The sequence below is a fragment of the Seriola dumerili genome, unplaced genomic scaffold, assembly GCF_002260705.1.
Source record: "Seriola dumerili isolate Sdu_G_001 unplaced genomic scaffold, Sdu_1.0 BDQW01000025.1, whole genome shotgun sequence".
Taxonomy (NCBI): domain Eukaryota; kingdom Metazoa; phylum Chordata; class Actinopteri; order Carangiformes; family Carangidae; genus Seriola; species Seriola dumerili.
The window spans coordinates 17,434,501-17,459,124 of NW_019174280.1; the positions used below are offsets into that span (position 1 = coordinate 17,434,501).

At 37.5% G+C, this 24,624-nt stretch overlaps 2 protein-coding genes across 2 annotated transcripts; one reads left to right on the top strand and one right to left on the bottom strand.

Moving 5' to 3' along the window:
• Positions 1–223: 223 nt before the first annotated feature.
• Positions 224–3,399, bottom strand: LOC111240460 (protein yippee-like 5). The gene is made up of 3 exons (XM_022770482.1): positions 3,248–3,399; positions 1,860–2,026; positions 224–1,079 (listed from the first exon to the last, which is right to left on the bottom strand). The coding sequence occupies exons 2-3, from the start codon at positions 1,998–2,000 to the stop codon at positions 858–860; spliced, it is 363 nt and encodes a 120-aa protein (XP_022626203.1). The 5' UTR covers positions 2,001–2,026; positions 3,248–3,399; the 3' UTR covers positions 224–857.
• Positions 3,400–8,600: 5,201 nt separating this feature from the next.
• On the top strand, positions 8,601–22,900 carry LOC111216413 (phospholipase B1, membrane-associated-like). Its single transcript, XM_022737938.1, is given in 42 exon segments — positions 8,601–8,652; positions 8,925–8,978; positions 9,112–9,172; positions 9,267–9,301; positions 10,164–10,248; positions 10,354–10,405; positions 10,828–10,908; positions 11,201–11,266; positions 11,369–11,430; positions 12,007–12,082; positions 12,245–12,352; positions 13,158–13,232; positions 13,348–13,419; positions 13,598–13,672; positions 13,771–13,831; positions 14,384–14,442; positions 14,835–14,974; positions 15,018–15,091; positions 15,244–15,352; positions 15,666–15,717; positions 15,953–16,033; positions 16,141–16,206; positions 16,312–16,412; positions 16,547–16,628; positions 16,721–16,825; positions 17,441–17,536; positions 17,807–17,878; positions 18,087–18,164; positions 18,479–18,539; positions 18,924–18,982; positions 19,316–19,383; positions 19,471–19,514; positions 20,180–20,279; positions 20,380–20,431; positions 20,525–20,605; positions 20,703–20,768; positions 20,889–20,983; positions 21,583–21,664; positions 21,752–21,856; positions 21,945–22,040; positions 22,126–22,200; positions 22,634–22,900. Coding segments are annotated over 42 exon segments (3,381 nt in total).
• The last annotated feature ends 1,724 nt before the right edge of the window (positions 22,901–24,624 follow it).

Below are 24,624 nucleotides of genomic sequence, written 5' to 3' on the forward strand. Positions count from 1 at the left end.
ATTGATTACATCTAATCACTAATTCTAAGTCTGAATTTTATGTAAGTAAGATCATTTTGAAATGTATCACATCACATTGCCATCACTAAAAAATACGACAATAAATGAATAAAAATAGTTGATAAAAAATAATGTTTTGTGAGTGTTCAAAGATACAATATGAAAATCTAAATATGGACAGTCATATGACAAAACACTGATTCACTAAATTAATATCGTTTGAGTTTGTTTATTTTTGACAAAAAAACCAATAAACAGGTTCTCCAAGTGTCCATTCTTTTATTCTGGTACAGCTGATGTTTAAATAAAGTAACTTAATACATATTTGAAATAAAACATTTCCTGCATATTACACTGAACACTTGCCAGAAAAGGAATGTATTCCAGCATACTGCTTGGTGACTAACTCTTTGACCAAACAGATCTCATTTCATTAAATCACACCCAACAATCTTCTCTTCGGCGTCAGCATTCATCAATGCTGTCATTGGCTATTCAAACCGTGCATAATAATCTATCTGTCTGAGCTTCTTGTAGGGCCACAGGAGCGAATCCTCTCCCTCTGACAGCGGCCAAAATTCCACCCCACCAACACATTTTACGAACATCACAGCCTATTGGGCAGATATGGAAAATGCAGGTGGTTTTAAATGGGTAGAGAAGCGATGATATTTCCCTTCCTAGGATAAAATGTGTCACTTCTTGTTTAAATTTCCCACAAACAGCCAGCCTGTGATATTATTTTGGTGTAACTCTATTCACAAATGGCACACTGTCTATGCATGTCCATGCACTGCTGCTGGAGGAAAAGCTGTAGTATGCATGGGATGAGCATCGCAACTGCAACAGAAGTGAACTCAGGAGTTCTCAGAGGGAACATGCTCAAAGCCCTCACTCTCCCTCACCAGCGCCCTCTCCAGGATGACACGGCCCTCCTTGTAGCGCTGGCTTTCCTCGGTGGCGAACTCATACATCCAGCCCAGCTTGCTGTTGCAGTTCTTGCAGCTGACATCCCGCACCATGTGTCTTCCTGTCAGCATGACTCTGTCTTGGACCTCACTGTGTTGCAGATTCACAACCTGGAGGGCAGCAATCGGACAACTCTCACTTTAACGTTTCAATCTTTCTATGTGGAAGCTTTACGTTTTTCAAACAATTTCAAGCAAATAAAGTCAAAATATGAAAAACATTTCACAGTCTGATATGTGTGGACCAGATGTAGTTGCAAAGTTAATGAATTTAAGTGACGTTTAGGGCTGTAACTAACAATTACTTTTCAAAATTAATTGAAAAATAGTTCAGAAATTACAATATAATTGTGAAACATTTTTTGTCTCATAATCCAAAGATAATACAATAATATAAAACAGAAAAAAAAAAACAAATTTAAAATTTAAAACCACATCACTATTAAAAGTTTGTTGCATTGTTTTATAAAATTGGGATTGGTTCATATTTCTTGTATTAGTTCAAAAAAATTTGGACAATTGTAATGATAAAATCAATTGTTAATAAGGAGTATTTTGTACTTGTTTGTGTTTGTATTACTCCTGGAAATTAGCTGTCTATTAAATATCTGATGGCATAGAACATCAAATTAAAAATATCTTATAATCTGATAATGAGGAATTGATCATTATGTAGAATAACCTCCTTCGTTATATCACATGAGCTAAATTTCTATATGTCACAGTTTTAATACAACAAGGACTATAATGTAAATAACTCCCTGATTCTGGGTGATTGGTTATTGTCCATGTGTTCATTGTGAGGTCCAATCAATAAAACTAACAAGTGCAACACAGCTGTTATCCATGACGACAAGTTTCCATCATGTGAAAGAAGTGATGTTTAGTAACCTTGTTGAATAGGAAAGCTCGGCCGGTGGCTCCAGTGAAGCGCGTGGAGATGAGCTCAGCTCGGTTGGTCAGGATGGTGTCACAGTTGGCGCAGGAGAAGAGGCGAGTCCCACCAATGTGATCCAAGAAGATGCGCCCCATTTCGCTGCCCAGCAGGTAAGAACAACCTACAGTGAAGGAAGCAGCCCTGTTAGATGATGCAACTTACACATACAATTCAAGGCCCAACCAAGTAAAGGCAACAAGGAAAATAAAAGTGAATGAAATGAAAGAGTTTTCTATTACTGATGTGCCCATATACTATATGCAATATACTATAAGATTTTGCTGTCCTGTTTACAATGTTGCAGAAATCACTTTAATATCTCTGGTTGTATTCGACCATTCTGGGTAAGGTTGCAAATCAATAAGCAGGTCTGATTTATGGCAGTATTGAATAAAAAAAAAAAAAAAAATCATGTTTATAATGTGACTTGTAAGTTATTCAATTCGCTGGATTTGCCAAAGACATAGCAGGCTGGTCATTTTATTCACTAACAAAATCTCAAATCAGTTTCCCATAAGGTTTATAGTATCACATTGGACATCATGATATAAAACTGTATTCCATGATAGAGGATGTTATTCAGGTTTGACATTTTAGGGTTGAGTCATGATGGAAAAAATGTGAGAGACAATGTCTGTCTGTGATGTACTGTCTTTTGTGTTTTGGCACACTATTAACACCTAACTAAGGCTAGGTGTTATGTTGGATGACTCTGCATTATTCGTGACTCTGCATCAGAATTTAACATTAGGGTTGAATCAATCAGGCTAGTCAATTAATAGATCATACAGTCAACAGAAAATGAATCATCAGCTCTGTTGATAACTGATTAAATGTTTATGTTATTTATCAAAAATTATATTTCCTGGCTCTAGCTTCTCCAATGTCAGGATTTGCTGCTTTTCTTCTGTTTTATATGAGTGTAAATTGAGTATCTTGTGTTTTGGACTGTCACCAAATTAATCGATAGTGAAATAATCGTTAGTTGCAGTCCTAATAACCACAATTACAGTTTGATTTATAAACTGAAAGGTTCGTTTTGTACTTACTCGCTGCAAATGAAATATTTACGACTGCCACACTCTGATTTTGGAATCTGTAGGATTCACCTGAAGGCATCATTAGGCCTGGTATGTAAACAACGTTAGAAAAATACACGACAAAATCACTGCTTTAGCTTCCTGTTATAAACGAGCACAGCTGTAGGTTTTTTTTATAAAAAACATAAAATCAAAATAATGCCTACAATCTCACTCGACCGCTTGTCAGAAACACTGAGCGGATAACAGCTAACGTTCATGGGCCAAATAACGGTTAAACCGAGTCTATTTTTCTTACTTACCGTTGGCTGAAGTTGAAGGGCTTTAAAAGAAACGCAGATATATCCCGCCGGCGTGTCTTTATTCGCCGTTTTTTCTTTATTATCGTTTAATAAAACAAAGTCGCCTTTCCTCTGTTATTGTTGTTGTCAAACTCAGGGCAGAGCAGTTGATGCAGTACGAAGAGATGAGAACGACGTCTTCCGCTCAGGACTTTCAAAATAAATTCCCACAGAACAAAAAATTAAAAAAGGAGACAATTTGGCAGTTTCCCCTGTTTTCTATGATAGTAGAAAAGTTAATATGTTGGTTTTCACTACTCCCTGATATGTTTCAATCAATCAATCAATCAATCAATCAATCAATCAATCAATCAATCAATCAATCAATCAATCAATAATAATAGTAATAAATTAAAGTAATACTTGCAGCCTTACAGTACTCCCATGATGGTGTAATAATCTTCCACAAGTTTTCTGTGGTTTAATTGCTTGACACATAGAAAAAGCAATTTGATCAGATACAATGTACCTTTACAAGACCAATGTCACAAGATGGTGGATGGAGGATCTGTCACAACTGATGCTGTGGACTACTTTAGACAACTTCTGACAAATTTGTGATTTATCAAATTAAGTAGACTTTTCCTTACTGTAACAACGTTCTGAGTGTCATGTTAAATTCTGTCAGTATTGATACTGTGCTTTGGTAATGTATATGAATATTGTCTTGCCAATAAAGCTCTTTGGTGGAATATCCAGCCCTACAAAGTCTATGCTTTTATTTTGAATGCTAAGTCTTCCCAGTGTTGCCCACATAGCTCTGGCAGCTTGATGCAGCTCTGAGTAATGACCACAGGGGGGCAGCAGAGCATACTAGAAGTGGACCCATGAAGTATGATACACATATAGTGGACTCAGATAACCCAGATAGTCCTTTGTGCTGCTTAAAATTTTTTTTTTTTTTTTTTTAAATGATGAAAACCAATGATGTGCAAATGGTCGGCTAGAGACAAGACATCCTGTAATAGAGCTTTAGCTAGGAGCCTTCCTACAGACAAGAGAGAGTTTGGGATGTTGACATTTTTTGGGAAGATTATTCAAATACTTTACTTATGTAAAAGTACCAATGCCACAGTGTAAAATGCATTCTAAAGTACGTAAAAGTACCAGTATACTTTTAATACTTACTTATTACTAGTTTCCAATATTTCCCTGCCAAATACAGTGGAGTAGAAGTATAAAGTGGTACAAAAATGAAATGAAAATGTAGCTTGTTACATTCACGCACTAAATCTTGAGGATTTTTTTAAAATATAAAAATACACACATACATTAAGATCAGTCCCTGCTGCTGTAGGTTTTTCATTTGTGTTTAGTTCAGGTACAGAAAGGTGAATATGGGCAGAAGAAAACAGGAGAAAGTACACGTAGTTATCAATTATAACAGACCAATTTGGAATTGATCAAGGCCACAGCTGGCCTAACTTCCCGGTGTGTTATACCCAGCCCTCAATATTACAGTTAAGTCGTGCTTAGCTGCTTATCATCATGTATTATAAAAATTCTGCAATCAAGTAACAGATTAAACTGAAGCCACAATCAGCAAAATCAAGATAATGGGATTTACCTGAAAATATACAGATAACATCCAAAATAAAAAGAGAGACGGGTGTAACAGTAAAGTCATTGGGCCCTTATCAATACAACTTCATACACTCCTCACCACCTAAACCAGTTCAGTGAGATTCTTTCTTTCATATGCGTCATGCACCTAACCCTCCCATGACATTTGATATGTCTTCAAAGGATTTTTCAAAAACCCCAAAGCTTCCCATCTTAAGTTATGTGACAGTGGGCCAAATGCATTAGCAGATTCCCAAAATACCACACAGAGATCTGCCTACCCCCGGGTGACTGACTGCATCTGGTGCCAAATCATGTTTGTGTGCTCTGAGGAGCCAGAAAAGCAGCGATCAGTGACATCCATCTGGTGTTCTGTCGCTCCAGTTGGTGGGATATGTGGAGGCACTTTTTCTTGTTATCTCCTCCAGCCCCTCCTTTGTTTCTTCACTAAACTAAACAGGGATTTTTGTTGGCTTTCTGTAGAAACTTCTCCAACTCCTTGAATTCTTGTTTTCTTCAGAAGAGTTCCTGCTCTTCTCAAAGCTGCCAATTCATTCTTCACATTTCAATACATGATACTAAAGCCCCTTTCAAAATGTTTACTACCTTCTTTCCTGCAGTTTCTGAGTAATATTTATGTCTAAAGCATCTCACTCACTCCTCTCTGTAGCCATTTTATTCCAAGGCCCAGAGTTACTAAACCTCTAATCATTTTACTTCAGAATGCTTGAAAGTGCCAAGAGACAAAAAGTTTTCACTGAGTCTGAAATCAGATTTATCAAGTGACTTAACTCTAAGTGAAGTGTAATATTAAGCTTGATCGTATGATTGATAACATGTTTGTTGATAGCCAAATCAGACACCCTCATCTGCCATATTTGTCACTGTAATATATTTCATTATATATATATATATGTTCTAATATATCCAAAATATAAGAAAAAAGGGTTGAAGTAAAAGTGAACCTCACTGAAATTTAAACAAGAAGTAAACTAAACTGTTTTTAGTACCACATTCACAAGTGCAGATAAAAAAAATAAAAAATAAAAATGATGTAGCATCCAATCAAATGCAAAAAGTGAGCAGAACATATAACTAGTAACCTATTATACATTATAATCAATGATATATTGTACAAAACATGTTTCAGAAGCTGTATACTCACCTCTGTCTGCTCCTAACAAACCTGAGAGACCTCTCAGCTCTCCAGACCATTTTAAATTTTGACTCTTTAGTTTGGGAGAAGGAATAAAAGAGGAGGGATTTTTACTTTTATGTTGGAAGATGTTAATGAAAATCGGTTAATGAAATCCTGTCTGTTGCATTTTTTTTTTTTTGTGACAAAGGAGGAAGATGGTGCTTTAATCCCAGGTCAAACTAGGTCAGTCAATTTTTAATTGTACGGATCATGAGAATGAATGTCCTGCCGTTGTTACACATCCAGAAGTGTAACTGCAGAACAAACTGTTCAGCCCATCTAAGCCTGTTCAAAGATTAGTATAGATCAGGGAGATAAAAGCCATGCTTCAGCAGGGGGTACGTGCAGAGTTAATGTCCTTGAGGGAAGATAACAGACTATAAAGACAGCTCGACCTCATATCAGGGTTACAGTAATCTCGATTAGAGTTGACTCTGTGGTTAGAGAGAGTGTTCATAGTTCCGCAGCATTCAGGAGAGATCATGACTTTATATTCTTCTCAGTGCCGACTGAATCCCAGCTGAATGAATCCTTTAAATGTTTTCAGTTTTCAGTTTGTGTGTCTTTGGGTCCAAGTGTTAGAACACAGCACTGCTGACAGGATGAGAACTAGCATTAATGTCGTCCATGAGAATAAGGACAGTAGTAAACATCTGGTTAGTTGTTTTCTTAACGTCTCTGTTAAGAAAGACCCTCACCGCTCTTATCAGCGGAGAGATAAGTGATAAGGTTTATAACACTGAAGCATCTCATTTCTTTAGCTGTGTCGTAGTGATGACATAATATGGATTTTTAATAATTCTTCATGAGCAGCAAGATTTAAAAGACAAAAAAGTATATACAAGTTTCCATCTTTTTTCCAAATATTAAATGGACATTAATACACATATATGCACACTGTTCTCAACGTTACATTACACCCTAAAACTTTTTAATCTTGCCACTGCTCTTGTTCAGACAACAAGTCAAATGTAAGTTTAGTTAAGTTAACAAAATTCAGTCAATTTATTCCACATTTATGCAACACAGACTGATCATAGATTTAATGGGAAGCCAACCAGGAGCATGGTTTGAGGGAAAACTGATATTTTTCTTCGCCTTACCCATAAATTGTAAAGATAAAGATAGCGTTAACTTATTGTGCTAATAACCAAGATAATCTTTTCTCCCTTGCACCTGCGGTGCTTTGCCCTGTCACACAGATAACCATGCATTCAGTTGACAAAGTGGCGTGATTCCTGGCTTTATATTGTGAGAGGTCAACTCAACATGTCAAGGACTCATGTATAAGGTAGTAAAGGAATAGTTTGACAATTTTGAGTAATGCAGGAAACAGGGGAAACATATTCTGGTTCTGTCCAAAGGCAACAAAATCAACCTACGAGACAGCAGCAGCTCTAAAGAGACTTCCTGGAGCCTCCTCGTCACCGTGAGGTTGACAGGCGACCAGCAGAAAATTTAAGAAGTTTCTGTTTTTACACTTTAGTTTTTCATCAGATTGAACACTGTAGGTATAATGTGTTACAATGAGCATTAGAGGTTCTGCTTCCCTCTGTTTCCAGTATTTGTGCTAAACTAAGCTAATCATCTTACTCTCGCCCTACACTGAGTAAAGATTACTGCATTTCATAATACAGTATACTGAATAAGACGTCACTGGAATTGAAGAATTGAGGTGAATTACAAGTTTATATAATGTTACACCAGTCTGTTGCTTAATATAATCATAAACTTTGAGGCACAATCCAAGCATACAAGAAAGGATTAGAACCTGCTGTCACTCTCCAACTGAGTAACTGATACAGGGAGAAATTGTCAGAAAAGAGAATCAAAACATAAGAAGCTTTAATATTGTTTTAGAAATCGTCTGTCAAACTATTTATTCAGCCAACAGTGATAGTTTACTCGATTAATTAATGCTGCTAACATTTCAAAGTTACAGATGAAAGCAACTGAAACTTGTAATTGCTGCCTTTTTGTTTGTTAATGAATTCTTTCTGAATATGAAAAATATGAAACTTACAATCTTCAATCACTTTCAATCTGCATTTGATTCGTCCTACTTCAGAATGGCTCTGAGATAATGAGTCTCAAGTTTTTACGCATCCATGGAGCTAAAACAGAAGCAGCCTCTTATTTCAAAATGTGAATATTAAAAAAGAGAAGGAACAGTTTATGATATTTATAGTTGTTCAAATTCATTTTAACCAAATTAATTGTAAGTGAAAAAATTTTTGCAAAAACCTTCTGACAGTCTATAAACAGAAGCACAGAAATGCCTGGAGTTCACTCTCACTTATTATTACAGGTACCCTTCATTATGATCTTATCAGTGTCATTGTTTCATTATAAAACCTTGCTGCTGTGTCCTTTGGACAAATAGACCAGTCCCTCCCCTCTGTGCATATTTATGATGTGTATAGTTTACTGGCCAGGTATAACTGATAATGACGAGGAAAGACGATTGACTGTCGAACAGAGAGGGCAGAGAGGAAGGAAGAGCGGCTGCAGAAACGAACCTTGATGACAAAATCGGACAAAATCAGAGAAAAGATGCTTCCACAGCTGGTTCTCGTCACACTGCTGGGGCTCACATGGACAACAGGTCTCTTTAATTTAATTCTCGTTTGTCAGTGCTGCAGTTTTTTTGATTTTACATTTGACTGTCACCTCTGGAACTGTTCAAAGGGTCAAAAATTGTGCTGTGAACTTGTAACTAACGGTGGTTTTTGAGGATGAAGAAGCACAATACGCTAAAACACATGAGGAAAAATATGTTTTGAGATACCATTAGTTTGTCTACATTGAGCTTTACATGCGATCCACTCTTACTAATTTATTAGTTCACTGTTTGTTTGTGTCTCCTCATGGTCTCAGTAACTGGACTGCCCTGCACTGAGATGTTTCCTTCTCAGCCACCTCCTTCAACTGGTGAGTCAGATAGAGACCCGATTTACGTTAATGGCTACGAGCTCACAGAGACGCTCACAGTAAAGGAAACACGACTATGGATAAAAATGACTACATTTTTGACAAAAGCCTTTTTTTCTCTCTCTCTCTCCAGTTCACAGTGTGAGGCCCTCAGATGTGGCTGTGCTATCCTCTATTGGACTTCACATGCACAGGTAAGCACATCATCAGCAGTCAGCTTCAACCATGCTGCTTCACAGTGCAGAAACACAATCACACTGTGTGTTTTTTTTTTATCTTGTCCTGCAGCACTGAGCTGTCCAAAGTGGTATCAAGACTCAGAGGTAAAATTTCAAACTTTTATTTTGTTCTTTGTAGGGTTCACAAGGCTTTAAGACAAACGTTTCTTTATTCACTTGCTTAACTTCTTTCTAAAAGTTCGTTACTGCACTCTTGGGATGTCCACACATTCCTCGCGTGTCCTCTTATTTTTTTCCCGCTGCGTTCCAACAGGCTTGAAGGAAAAACTCCAGTGTCTTCGTTGGTATAAAAAGTTAACTTTGACTAGAATTGGCCTAGAGTCTCAATAAACAGAGTAATTCATCTAAAGAGGTTGATATGAGCTTCTATTACACTACTGTGCGCTATCTTTACTACACTGATATCTCAACTGACTGTGATAATATGAAACAATGAACCCCAATACACTTTCCTCACACACCAGGCCTGTGGTGTGCTGTCTTTTCAAAGGAATTCGGAATCTCGATATTTACTGGATTCCATTGTCAAATCGTGGTTTCGTTTATCGACCAACTATGTGGTGGCTTAAAGTGAATTAATATATATCTAATGCTTTTGAAAAGCATCTGGATTTTGCTATTATTTGCAAGCTTTGATGACCAGCAAATTGTTATGAAGCTCACAAAGACACTATTTTCATGGTCTAATCCAACTTGTTAGGGCTGCAACTAACAGTTATTACCATTGTTGATTAATCTGCTGCTTATTTTATGGATTATTTAATTAATTCCTAGGTCTATGAAATGTAATGAAATAGTGAAAAATATCTGTCACATTTCCTGTAGCCCAAGTTAGTAAATTCTAACTGTCTTATGGAACCAACAGTACAAAGGCAAAGATGTTTACACCAAAACCACGTGGGAAAATAAGGTCTGAGTTTAACTTGTCTTTTACTCCGTCTGTCAGAGCTGATGACCCTGTTCAACCCTGCACTCGTCAGTCCTCAGTCAGATGAATCAAACTTGTACGCCCCTCACTTTGTTCAACAAAGGTACAGACAGAACTTTCTGACATGAACACACTCTGCTGCCCATAGACTCTGACTGCTTCCATTGATTTTATTTTTTTTCCCCTCCATGTTGCTTTCTATTCTTAGCACACTGGTGGAGCAGGCAAAGGAAGTCTCCCGCTATCTTCAGAACAATCAGGTAGGCGCGTTAGTGTTTCATCTTAAGGGATATTTATAATTTTAGGGCTGCCTCTTTCGTTTCATCTGACACTTTTATATATACCTCTGTGTTTGAACTTATCTCAAATAGCTTATTAATTGCAAAAATAAATAGCATATGCAGTATTATGTTTGAGAGTGATGCAAAAGAACCATCAATTATTCTCTTAATTCACTTTTTTGTTTTAAACAGCTTGATAACTTAATTTTACAGCTCTGTAACTTCTAAATAATTTCCCAGTGAACTACTAAAAGAACACTCTTTAACCTCCTAATAATTAGTGCCAAATTACAGAGGTCTACCAAGGAAACAAACAGAAAATGAAGAGAAAATAAATCAGATATTACAGACCTGGAAAATAAACAGCTCTGAAGTGGTTGATGTTATTTTTCCCCCTCCAGGTCACTGATGTGGATAGAGACTGGAAGCTGGTGCTTCTCTTTGTTCAGGTGGATCGGCTCTGTGGATGCAAGGAGCAGCAGGTAAAATAAATATTATTATGATGCTACAAAATTACTGTCAATAGATACAGATATTACATAGTAAAAAAGATACACAAAATCCTTAGTCTCAAAGCCAAGAGCCAAAATCACTTGTGTTTCTGTTTCTTTAAACTCTGAACTTACAGAGCTCAAGTTTTTTTTAGCGTCTGCCTGTGGAGACGTTTGGTTATTTGTGCCAGGAGTAAGAAAAACAAGCGTGTCCTGAAACACTGCTATTTGGGAGATTAACAAAAAGGTTATTTCAGCCTCAGTCCTATGTGTTTGTGTGCAGGTTCATTCTGTTATCCAGGCAGTGGTTGAAGAGGTGGATGATGCTCTGCAGTTGCTGCACTCTCAGGTATATTTCACATCATACACAGTATTTTCAGTCTTTCACTATCACTGTTTTTGCAGTATACTAACACATTCTACATGTTTGTTTCACATCTCTGTGCTGCAGCTAAAGCGGGCCATTGTCAGTGTTGCATTGTGGGACGGAGAGCACGATGCTTTCCAGCACAAGTAAGTTCATATTTCAAAATAATTGCTGTTTTATACAAACACTTCAGGGGCAAACTGGTCCAGCTACTGTAATTTGTCCTTTGACAGTAAATAATAAGAGAGAAGGGAGATTAAACTCAAAATAAGATTTGAAATGTCATTTCACAGCCTCATCACATGTAAAACATGTTTGGATTTAGATGTCTAAAAGTAGCATAACATCTGACTAAAATGAGATCTATCTAATATAATGTATCAATGTACATTATTAACTTTTACACATAAACATATGCAAATGTGACACTTATATATATTATTATATTTCTATATCAACAGACACAACAATTCATCATGATTCTGTACCAAGAGCAACGCATTTTTTTTTCCTGTTATCTTTAGTTTTGATTTGCACATTCTTATGTTTATTCCATCTTTTATGGGAGATAATGTTACACTTAACAAATGACATTTTAACAGAGATTTGACGTGCATTATGAGGCCGCAGCTGTAGTGTTCTGTTGTTGACCTCTTTCACATTACTCGTCATTCAAATCTCTCACTGTAAAGTAAAGATAGCAAATCTGTTTTTCCTGACAGGACGTGCCCATGCATGGAAACAAACAGGGACGGAGAAGTCAGACTTTTGAGGGCCACGCTGACTCAGTCTCTGCAGGTTTGTCCATTATCCATCCTCAAATACATGTACAGAATGTAGTTGGGTACATTCAGCCCTTTGAATACTTTTGCTGCTGTGAACTTTATGACCAGTGGTGGTGGAGTACAAACTAGTCTATCCCTGACCTCTTTTCTTCTCAAACTCCTTTTCACTGACCAGGAGTCCTTGGATGAGCTCATGGTAAAGAAACACTGGTACGGTGACAGGGACGACTTCACTGTCACTCTGCAGGACGAACCTTTCATCACAGACCTGTCATCTGTCGCTGTGAGTTACATTCAGCTGATACCATCACTTCACCCTCAGTCTTTCCTTCCTCTCATCTGCACCATTTTGCATCCCTAAATCCTCAGTGGTACTGAAGCAAGGAGCAATCTGGGCCATTTTTTGCAGTGGACTCAGAAGTCAGTGATTTTCCATCAATGCTATGGTGGAAACTTATGGAAAATAAGTGTTGCCACATTGTAAATGTGAATATGCCTGAGTCAAGGTTTTGAAGGTCCTGCGTAGATGGTTTGTTTCTGTAATACCCTTGGCTCCTGATCTATGTCCATTAAAGGAGAGATCGCCATGGTGAGAATGATGACAGCTTCCAGAATATTTTTTTCATAGCACGAGTTGTCATGGTGATCCGGTCCCAATTATGTTTCCTACAAAACATACTTGCTGTTGCAGCTTAGTTATATAGAAACGTAACTTGAAGGAGAAAGGGTTGCGTAGTAGGAAAAGATTCTACAGTGAACCAGCATGAACAAGACCTGAAAATGAAGCAGCTTATCATTTAAACCAGAGCCTTTCCTCCTGTGACATGTCAAAATGTCTTCTGTGAAAAAGGCCAACAGGAAAGCTAAAGGTCCATTTTTAAAAGACTGGGTAAACTAGAACAAACAGCACTTTGGGGTCATGCACAGTAAATTAAAAGCCAGGCTGGAAGATGTGGGACCTTTATCGGACTTACACAGTATGAACCTCCTGTGAGCAGAAAACAGATTCCTGGTTATCTCACTGCAGGAACTGAAGATGTTCTTTTTTGTATACAGCACAATGTTGTTAATGTTTTCCTTCTTAACAGAATGGGAAGCCTCTCTCTGAGTCAGAAGCCACGCAGCAAACTGATGAAATAATTGTGCAGATGTGGAAAAACCTGGTGAGGCCCAAGGCAATCTCCTTCTCTCTCTGTTATACGGACATATTGTATATACAGACACGCACATACATGAGTCATTGTTCTCTCTGTGACAATGAGTTTTTCTGTCTTTCAGCTACAGCCCACAGTTGGCCAAGAAAACACAGAGGACAATGGAAAGATCATTGCATTGCCGTGTCCAACAGAGGTGAGAAACTGTGCTAACCCCCCCCCCCCCCCCCCCCAACATACAAACACACACACACACACACACATGCAGATAAGTCAGCTTGTCAGTGTGCGTGTATTAAACATACTAGTTGAAAAATAACACCACTTTCTCTTTCTCCTCCCTCTCTCCCCGCTTATCTCTGTCCCTCCCCAAGGGCCGACCCTTCTTGAGGACAGAGGGAAACTCGCCATCATATCACCACAGTGATGTTTCTCCTCTCCTTCACCCAGTGAGTATTGTCTGGTGTCGAGCCAAATGGAGGCTGTAGCAGCTTTGTTTGCCTCCTGTTTAGTCCTGACTGTGGATGTGCTCTGTGTGTCCGCTCAGTTTACAGGAACAGAGATGCCCTGTGAGGACTTCAGCCCCTCAGACTCCGTACCCACCTCAGGTAATGTGGTTTACACTAATTTACCAGCCATTTATCAGGCTCTATAGTTTTACAGGCTTTATGTTACAACACCTGCATGTTGAATTTCCTTCAAATATCAGTATACAAGACACATTATCAAACATGAGCACATGAAAATACAAAACTAAGGTCTCCCCCATCAACAATTGATTTGATACTGTACCAAATCCAATTCATAATCAATGACACTTTATAATGGTTTTCCTTTGATTTTGTCACCTGTCTTTACATTTATCTCCTTAATGTTCAGTATTGATCTGCCCAATCTCCTGTACCTACCTCTGTTTAAAAGTTACATTAACTGTCACATTTTATGATAAAAGACACTACTTTACGATACTTTAAACCTACTATACAGTATTTCTATATGTCTAACTATATCATTATAGGCAATTTACATGTAATCTAAGTGTAATATTGTTGTATAGTTGCTCTGACTGTGATGTGTTACTTAATAAATTAAGTCTGGAGCTGATATTATTATTATTATTATTATTATTATTATCTGAGATGTCCTTTTTATTTTCCCAGTCCATGAACTCAGACCTGCAGATATCAAAGTCGTGGCTGCTGTGGGAGACTCTCTAACAGTGAGTCACTTTGTCTTTCTTTTTTTTTTTTTTTAGATGAATAGATATCAAGAATTAAATAAAGGTTAGAACACGCCATATAATCTAAAATGAGTAAATTGAAGTGGATAATGTTGGATACATTTATTCAACTATTCATCTATTAAACCAGAACTTTATTTGATTGACTGGCAAGAATAATGAGTGCATTAATCAATAACAAAAATTGTCAGCATTAATTGCAAAACTTGAGACTTTGCCTCTGCTGTGAACAGTCCAAAGATCTGAAGATCTCAGTGGACAATTAGACAATGAGCAATGACAATCATATTTTTAATATTTATAAATAGTCTGATACTTCTAGGGCACTGTATCATCATGTTACTACAACACTGTCCTTTTCTATCTGTCAGGCAGGGAACGGTATTGCATCCAGCCAAAACAACATCCTGGACGTCCTGCGTCAGTACAGAGGTTTATCCTGGAGGTGAGTTCAATACAACACAACCATCACAAAACATTGCTGAATACTGCTGATATTGAACCTCTTGCAGTGTTGGCATTAATGTGGCACTGCAGCCATCAAACTTCGTTAGAAAGTAATTTAAACATGTTATTTTCCCCAGTATTGGTGGAGATGAAAACCTCACCACTGTCACCACTCTGCCCAGTGAGTCTCATTCATCATAACTTACTGTATATAATCAAATGAAAACAGCTTGTTAGATTCTGCTTTTGTTGCTGTGAGGTAAATGTTGACACTTGAACACAAAACACTTCATTGTCATCATTATCTAACTGTACCCGTTTTTGTTTTAACAGACATCTTGAAGCATTTTAATCACAACCTGACGGGCTACTCTGTTGGTACGGGCAAACAACACACTCCTGAGGCTTTCCTCAACCAGGCTGTAGCAGGAGCCAAAAGCAAGTGAGTTTCAGTAGCTTCTTTCTAGTTTTTAACCACAAAATTCCTGCTTCATGTTGTAAGAGTTAAGCAAACTTATGCTCAGAACTTAGCGACACACATCAGAGTTATTAGGAATCTTAAAATCTTTATAAAGTGTATATTTTTTGATTTTTAAAAGGAAAAGAAAACTAAATAAATACATACCTAAATATATTAGTATATATATATACTGTATATATCTGAAAGGACAGTAGATTCTTGAAATAAATGTGCTTTTAATTGCCTGAGTAAAATCTCTGCCATTTCATTATGTTCCATTTTGTCTGTGTTTTAGGGACTTACCATCACAGGTGCGAGCCCTGGTGGAAAGGATGAAGAGCGACTCTGTAAGTTTATAGACGTTTATTCTTTACTTATTTTTTAAATCGCCTACTCCACTATAAAATCCTTTTGTACTTGCATATGTTACATCTGATTTTGACGGTGAAAATGGCCTTACAATTCCTGCTTCTTCAAAATTTAGGAAATCTAAGAGACACACATATACTATATGTCTAAAATCTGCCTTGTAAAATAACTAAACACTTCTAACACTCCCTGACATTTGTCTTTCTTGTGCAGAGAATCAATTTTGAATCAGACTGGAAGGTGATCACTCTTTTCATTGGAGGGAATGACATCTGTGACCACTGCTACAACTCTGTGAGTAGCCTATACTAATACTGAGTAATAATTCACACGTTATTTTTAGAGTATTCAGAAACACTTGAAAGAAAACAAAACATGAAAACATTTCATTTTCGTTACAGCTCTTCTATTCTGTAGAGAATTATATTCGTAATGTTCGTGAAAGCCTGGATTATCTACACAAAGAGGTAAAATGAATGACACAGACTTCATGCTGTGGACACGCTGCTACAACAGATATATGTTGGTCTGGTTGATTATTTGTAAGCATTAACTGAGCTTGTCCCTGTCAGGTGCCTCGAGCTCTGGTAAACTTAATAGAGCCTCTCCATATTACTCCCCTGAGACAAATGCACATAGATGCTTCATTGAAATGCCCAACCTGGCTGGTGAAGTGAGTATCACTGTTCTCTCTGGGCCATTGAATCCAGCTAATGTGCTCCCGTCATAACTCCAAGTTACCCCAGTTATCATCTGATAAATAATCATAAACAGTGATTTAATACCACGTTATCTCTCCGTTTTTAGTATTCTGTGTCCTTGCGTTATCTTGCCAAAGGCCAACTCTAAAGCTCTTCAAATGGTGGAGGACATCAACAGAGGTTATCAGGTAGGACAGACAGAAGAAACTGTGCTTTGATTGGTAAGGTAACAGTCCAGTTCACCATCAGGCACTGACACTTTCTCTTTCCTTTCTTTAAGCGTTTACTGCATGAGCTTGTGGAGTCAGGCCAGTATGACAAACGCTCAGACTTCACCGTGGTCATACAGCCTTTCTTCAGAGAAGTCGTTGTCCCCACACTGCCGGTCAGTAACAGTGAGAACTCTACACAGTCTTTTACTTGTGCACTACACTGGCTCTATGGCAACCTGTGCCATCAGCCACCTTATCCCATAACCGGAGGATTATCACCAGAATCATCACAGGGTACAGCATGTACGCATACAGCACGTAAAACTATTTTAGGCATTTAATAGTTTTCAGAATTTAAATTCACTGAATTAACAGCACAAAAATATTTGGTGTTGCGTCAATGCATCTAAAATCAATGAGGATACATTGTGCCTATTGTTCTAGCAATTCTTAAACAGTGCTAGAAAATTTAGGCACTGTCAAGACCAACAGCAAATACGGGAAGTGATGTGGCAGCAGTGTTTCTAGACTTGGAGTTAAACTAACCAGAAGCCGGCTGCACAGCTTAATATTTAGACATGAAAGTGGTTTTGATCTTCTCATCTAACTGTCCACAAGAAAGCAAATAAGCATTTATCCCATCATGTTGACTTATTCATTTAACACGTGATATTTGAAATCCCGAGTTCTGACTTTTTATTGCAAGAGATATATTTTACTGTTCTGACTGATAAGAAATAGTTACCCTAGTCCTCAAGGTTCATATATTTATTTTACCTGTTCCACAGGATGGCCGCCCTGATCGCTCCTTCTTCAGTGCTGACTGCTTCCATCTCAGCCAGAAGGCCCAGACGCTGATGGCTCGCTCCCTCTGGAACAACATGGTGAGCATCTGACAGTATGAAAAAAAGTAAAAGACTAAGAGTAAAATCCAGAACAGCTAGATAAGTAGTAAATTGACACTTAGCTAGAATGTTGTGTTAGAATCACATTAGCTTCAGACAGTTAGTATAATGGCTTGCTTGGTTAGCAGTAAACCGAGCACAGGAAAACTAAATTAACTTAGTCAAAGATCTGACAAAATGGCGTATGTGACAATTACAGTTAAATTGCTGAATTATACTCAGCTAGCACTCTGACTCGTGTTTTCCCAGCTGGAACCTCTGGGCAAGAAGACGTCACAACAGAATTTTACTGCAGACATTGACCTGAAATGTCCTACCAAGGTAACTATATGGAGAATCACTGCTATGAATATTGAATGTGGTTTTAAATGGTATAATGTCTCTTAGTTTCCCTAATGCTGTGACTTTGAAGAAACAAAATACCGTCAATGGACTGTTTTTACTTGAATTTACATCATCTTTCTATATTTTGAAGCTGTATAGTTGCTGACTGCTGTGATATAATGGAGGTTCTTCTCTTTTTCCACAGACTTCGCCATATATTCGCACCTATAACAACAGCAACTACATATATACTGATCCCTCCCCAGCACCTGGACCTATTACAGTAAGCATATAATGTCTATCTGAGCAGCTGGGAAGTGATCTAGTAAAAATAAATGTATAATGTATAACGACAAGAGGAAAAATGAAAATAGAATATTGTGGATTGCCACTTTAGTTAATCTATTCATCCATTTTCTATCACATGGCTAAAACATACAACAGACAAGCATCACTGTTTCACTGTCACTGTTTTTGTCAAACTGATAGAAATAAGCCCAAAACTAATTTTTCAATCCAACTCATATTTTAAGAAACTTTGCAATATTGATTCATTTATTCATTGCCAATTTCTATCTTCATTTCCCTTTTCTCCAGAACTGGGGAAGTGACTTCTCCTGTGTGGACCTTGTTCCATCTGACACTGTGCCAATGTCAGGTGAGACGACAGTCATCATTTCATTATCAGCAGACAGTCGATATGAGATGAGATTTGATATCCTCTTTTATCTAAAAACAACAAGCTGAAATACACAAATAAAGACTCTGTGGCATACAACAATGCACACCACCAGTGACACTGTGAAAAGGGCTGAAATGAAGTGCACCATTTGTCACCTGCATTGTCTCAATTTCCTACAAACAAAAACGTATGCCATCAAGACGATTTAAGAGATGCTGTAATCACACACAAATTGCTTTCAGCTCTTTCCACCCCAAATACTAAGAAAAGGAGCTGGTTAAGTGTTAAATAGTACATAGTGCGGGGATGATGTTGGTGGTTTGTCCTAATGTCAGTGAGTTGAATCTCTTTTATCTGTAGTTCACAAGCTGAGACCAGCAGACATCATGGTTGTGGCAGCACTGGGAGACTCTTCAACGGTAAGGATCATACTAGAAATCACACAACTTTAAATGAGTAAATAAACAAATATTCTATATTCACAATACATGCTTGACATGTAATCATTATGTATTTTCATTTAACCCCAACTGTGAACCTGTTAATATCGGTTATTTGATGTCATTGAACTATGAACTCTCATATCAGTTTGTTATCAGCCAGATAGGTCGCACCAAAGATGGTCACCTCTTTTATGTTCTGCTGTTTGGTCTTTGATGTACCAATTATCTTCGTCTGTGTCTCACTGTCTGCACTAAGTATTTTTCTGTGTCTTCATACTGCACTGTGGCTTGTTCGCTCTCTGCTTACAGGCAGGAACTGGTGCCAAAGCAAAGAATGTGTTTGACCTCAATAAAGAATATAAAGGAGTGTCGTGGAGGTAAAACACGCCTGTACAGTGAATAAAGGTTACATTAACTGTTGGATTTTACAAACCACACCAATGTTTTCTGGGGTTTTCTTGCAGCATCGGAGGGGATAAGACTCTTGACACTGTCACAACACTACCAAGTGAGTTTCTGCTGCTTGTTTGCCAAAAAGTAATCTGTCTGACACATAATATCTGACAGAAATAACAATTTCTCCAACCTAGTGCTGGGAATGTGCATCTGTAGTTTGCAGAAGAGCATTCATTTTAGTATGCAGGAAATCTGTGAGGTATATTAAACCTGAAAATGTTTTTTCTAAACATTTGGCCTCATGCAAGAACCATTCATAAGAACAGAATCATCTTGAATTGATTAAACAATAATTGTCGCAGTCACCACTATTCTTATAATTCCTCATATAATTCACAAGTGTCCAGACCTGTCGTATGTCGTATGTGTAATGTACAGATAGTCTGCCTCTCTCCATATGGGTTTATGGCTTAAAATGAACCATCAGCAATGCATTTTGCATTTTGCAAATGATCAGGTAATGAAAACAGTTAAGAAAGCAGTTAAGATGGGTTTGATAACTTGGAACATGTATGAGCAGGAGTTTAAGATAAGAATATGAAACTGTTATTGCATAAGGCCCAGCGCCTGTTTCTTAGACATCTGACATTCATATTTGGGAGCTACTAGAGCCACAGGCTTTCACTTAGTAGTCACTGGATCAGATGAAGCCTAGAGTGGCAAAAACCTGCAGTGCAATCTTTCTAAGTTGGCTCTTTCTCCTTTTTATCTCCTCAGACATCTTGAAGAAGTTCAACCCCTCTCTAAAGGGCTTCTCTAAAGGTCAGGGGTCAAGATATAAGGGCTTCAACATGGCTGCACCTGGAGCTAAGACCTCGTGAGTGCATGTTTCTTTTAGTTCCTCCACCTGAGTAAAACTTTTGAACCTCCTGTTGTTATTTCTCTAACACCTCCTGCTTGGATTTGTTCTGTTACAGAGCGATCCCAGGACAAGTGCAAGCTCTCATCAAGGCCATGAGAGAAAATAAGGTGAGACTCTATGTGATTTATGTAATTCCCTCCATGTCTGACTCAATTAGCATTTCTATCTTAATGCTGATGTTCTGTATAAATGTTACACAGGGGGTGAATTTTGAAAAGGACTGGAAACTTGTGACAATATTTGTAGGGGGAAATGATCTTTGCCATTATTGCATAGACCAAGTAAGTGCCCCTTAAAATTCATGAACTGTTCACAAATACATACATTTCTTTATGTGATGGAACTGCAATAAAAAACATGCCATACATATCTCCGCAGAATAATCTGTCACCCAAGAATTACAGTCACAATCTTATGCTCAGCTTGGACATGCTTTACAAAGAGGTGAGCTATATTTTAAAAAATATTAAAAATTAATCTAATCTAATCCAATCTGTTTTTGTGAAGAGATGTGGATCATATTTTTCTGCCTGTTCCTCGTCTTTTATCTCTTTGTATCTCTAGGTACCGAGGCTGTTGGTCAATGTTGTGGAGATCATGCAGATCTACCCATTGAAAACAGTTAAGAAGAACACACTGGGCTGTACTCTACTGCAGAGGTTTGTTTTGTATTAATCTAAAGTTAATCTATAGTATTAATCTATAGTTTTTCTGTTCCGTTATTTTATTACGTCATGTACAATAGCAGTATATACAAAGTCTGCATGATCCTCATGATCGTGATCATCATTGGTGACATGTCGGTACATTTCCTTAGTTATAGTTATAATGTGTTTAAATGATTTTAAAGGGATCTTGAAGGAAGAGAGGGGACTTTTGCACTGCATTAATTTTCACGAAATTTTACCTGGATTAATAGAGGGATGCTATGATCACGGGAAAAATAGGTTGGTAAAGTGATAAAATAAAATAAAATTTTATAGATTTGATGTTTGTAGTTTGTCTTGATGTTTTTATACTTAAAATGCAAATATCGTAGCCTTAATTTTTTCATTTCCAACTTACAAAACTTTATAAGAAGCTTCAGTCGTCGATGGGACAGATAATCATCTCTGGCAAAGCACTAAACCAAACCCTTGGAGTTGCAATTTTTCACCTTAATTGAAAGGCCTACAGCCAGTTCAGTTGTAACTACTCTTTACCTCCTCACTACTGTTCTCATCTTTATGGGGAATTAATGGGAATCTGTTTTTTGCAGGACCAGCTGCCCCTGTGTGATCAACCCATCTGAAAACTCCCCAGAACTTGAAGAAATAAAACGGGTCAATCTCGAGTACCAGGTAAAAGCTTTTCTAAATATCCAAATTTTAAAGATGGGGATCTTTTTGTCATTCCTCTCATTTCTTCATTCTTCTATTTTTTCTTAGGCTGAGCTCCAGCATCTTATTTCTGGAGATCGTTATGACGGAAAAGGAGATTTTGCTGTTGTCCTTCAACCATTTCTACACAATTCCTTTATCCCTAATATTGGAGTAAGTTATAGACACAAATGTATCAAAACAAGCATCCACATAGAAATAATGAAAGGTAACCAAGCTGAAAATCTGATCTTTTCAACAGAAGGGCGAGGCTGACACGAGTTTCTTCTCTCTCGACTGTCTCCACATCAGTGAGCGATCACACGCTGAGATGGCCATTGCCCTCTGGAATAACATGGTGAGCAATAGTCAATAGTGGACCAAACTGAAGCAGAGTGACCAGTGTTTTTGGTTTTACAGAATTTATCTGTCTGTCTAAACAGTTGGAGCCTGTAGGCAAGAAACAGGCCTACAACAACTTCACATATGATCGCTCCAAGATTCACTGTCCCTCTGAGGTATGTGTGGAGATTTCTGTAGTCAGGAGTGAAACTCCACTGCTCACAACTTCTCACAACTAGTATTACTCAACTAGACCTATTCATTTGTTGTTCAATGTTGAATTTTAAAAATAGATTTGTCTTACTTTTAATGGAGACCCAATGTGCTGAATTCAATTAATAAATTAAATGAATAATTTGAAATAAACTATTATTATGAAAGAGGCAAGATGATATAACATTTAATAAATCCCTGCTTGATTTAAAAAAATTTATTGGTTATATATTTTGTATATTTTTATCCATATGATTATTTATTTCATAATATTTATTTAATATTGAACACCTTGGGCCTATATAATATTTGACTCATCATTTATATTCTTTCATATGTTTTCTTTCATAAAGTTAAACATTTTTCAAATTTCTAACTATTTTATCTTTCCCGTAGGCCAGTCCCTTCATCTTCACTAAGATAAACAGCCTCCAAACTCCACCAGGAACCACCACCCCCACCACAAGCTCCAGTCCTACAACAACCATCCCTGTGCCCAAGTGTCCCTCCTCCATACCTATATGGGTGCCAGTGGTTGTGGGAATTGTCAGTTTACTGGCTGGCATTACTGTCGCCTGGCTACTTCTCTCCTGCAGTAAATGTTGGAAAAAAAGTGGAGAAGAAACAGATAGAGGAGAAAATATGAGGGGAACTAATTTTTAATGCAGTTATTCTTATTGTCAACAGTATGTTTAAGCCTTAAAGCTGCATCTGGCAATTTTTGAACACTAGAGGGCAGAAAGCCCTACAGAAGTAACACCCAGCAGAAACAACAACATTGATAGGCCATTAGGGTCTTCCTTTTCTTGCCACCTGTTGATGCAAGTCCAGTATTCAGTAGCACTGTAGCCATGGTTTGGTCCACCAGTTCTTGACAAAAGTAAGAGGGTCTGTTTGTTTTGCCAGATGTTCGACTTTCTTCACCAGCTGCTTGTTTACTGTCTGTTGTTTCAAGCTAGACAAGCAGTGAACAGTCAGCTTGTCTGTGTGATGGGAGCAGCTGTTCACAATTTTATTTGAACTCAGCAATAAATTATCCAGGTCAAGGACCAATAAAGCAGAACAATAAAACCTGCATAGAGCTGCAGACTGGGATGTAGATTCTTGGTTGGACTGGCAGTACAAGTAACCTTTTCGCACAACAGGCACTCAAATGATTAAATGCTAGTTTGAAAAATATTACTAAATGGTACTTTTTTGTTTTGCACGGAAATTGTGAAGTATTCCATGTGTAATTGGTTGACCTCTGTGAATCCAAAAATTTTGTACATTTCTCTTTAGTCATTGTTATTTATTGATAAAATAAAATTGCTACAATATTCAAGTCATAGTTTCATAGTCATTGATGTACTTTTGAAACAATAGTGTATCCATTGAACGAAAGGGGAGTCCTGCTCTATCTCTTGTCTGATAAGCTCCCATCTACATAAACTGTACAGTATCTATGCAACCTTTTCTTTTTCCTCTCTTTTCTTTTGCTGTGGTGGTGGCAGTGTTGGTTGGTCTACTATTCTGGTTCAGACTAAAATATCTCAACAGGTGTTGGATTGATTGCCTTTAAAATTGATACACTGACTTGATCCCCTGATATATCATTTAGTGGCACCACCAGTCTTCACTTATCAAGTGAAATATCTCAACATCTACTTGAACGATTGGACAAAAAAGTTGTACAGACATTAAAGGTTTCCATATAATATATCCTAAGGATTTTGGTGATTCCCTGACTTTTCCAACAGTGCCATAAAGAGGTTGACATTTGTGGTTTTAAACTTAATCTCTCAACAACTATTGGATGTACTGCCATGAAACTCAAAATCAAAAGAGCAAAAGTTTAACTAACTAGCTTAGAATCTAAAGTGGTAACCCAATTTACAAGGCCGAGAAGCATATCATAAACTAACTACTAACTACTAGTTTCTTGGGTTACAGTTAATGTTAAATAAAAGCCCCATTCAAACAGTACCCTAATCATCATATTTGGAGGTCAGTCCCAGAAGCTATCAGAGACGGGGGGAGGCTGGTTCAAAAAATGTGGTACCAAAGCAAAGTGCTGTTTTGATGATGTTAGATGAACTGTTGAAAAATATTCTACATGAAGCATACATTTAAATGGATATTTGATGGTTTTGGTGGGCGTAAAAGTGTCTAAAACAAGTTTTTTCAACTGGCCCCTTTCACAGCAGGTCATGGCTGTGCTAGTATGCAAATGTTTCCTGCTGCCTAACCCTAACCCTATGTTTTCTATTTAAAATCTAAAAGTAAAAAAGTAACAATTTACTATAGGTGTCGAATAGTCTAGATGAGTAAAAAGTACAATTTTTACAATTAAATGTAGGGGGTAAGGAAAATGGAATCATTACAAAAAAGAAACAAGTTTCCACAAA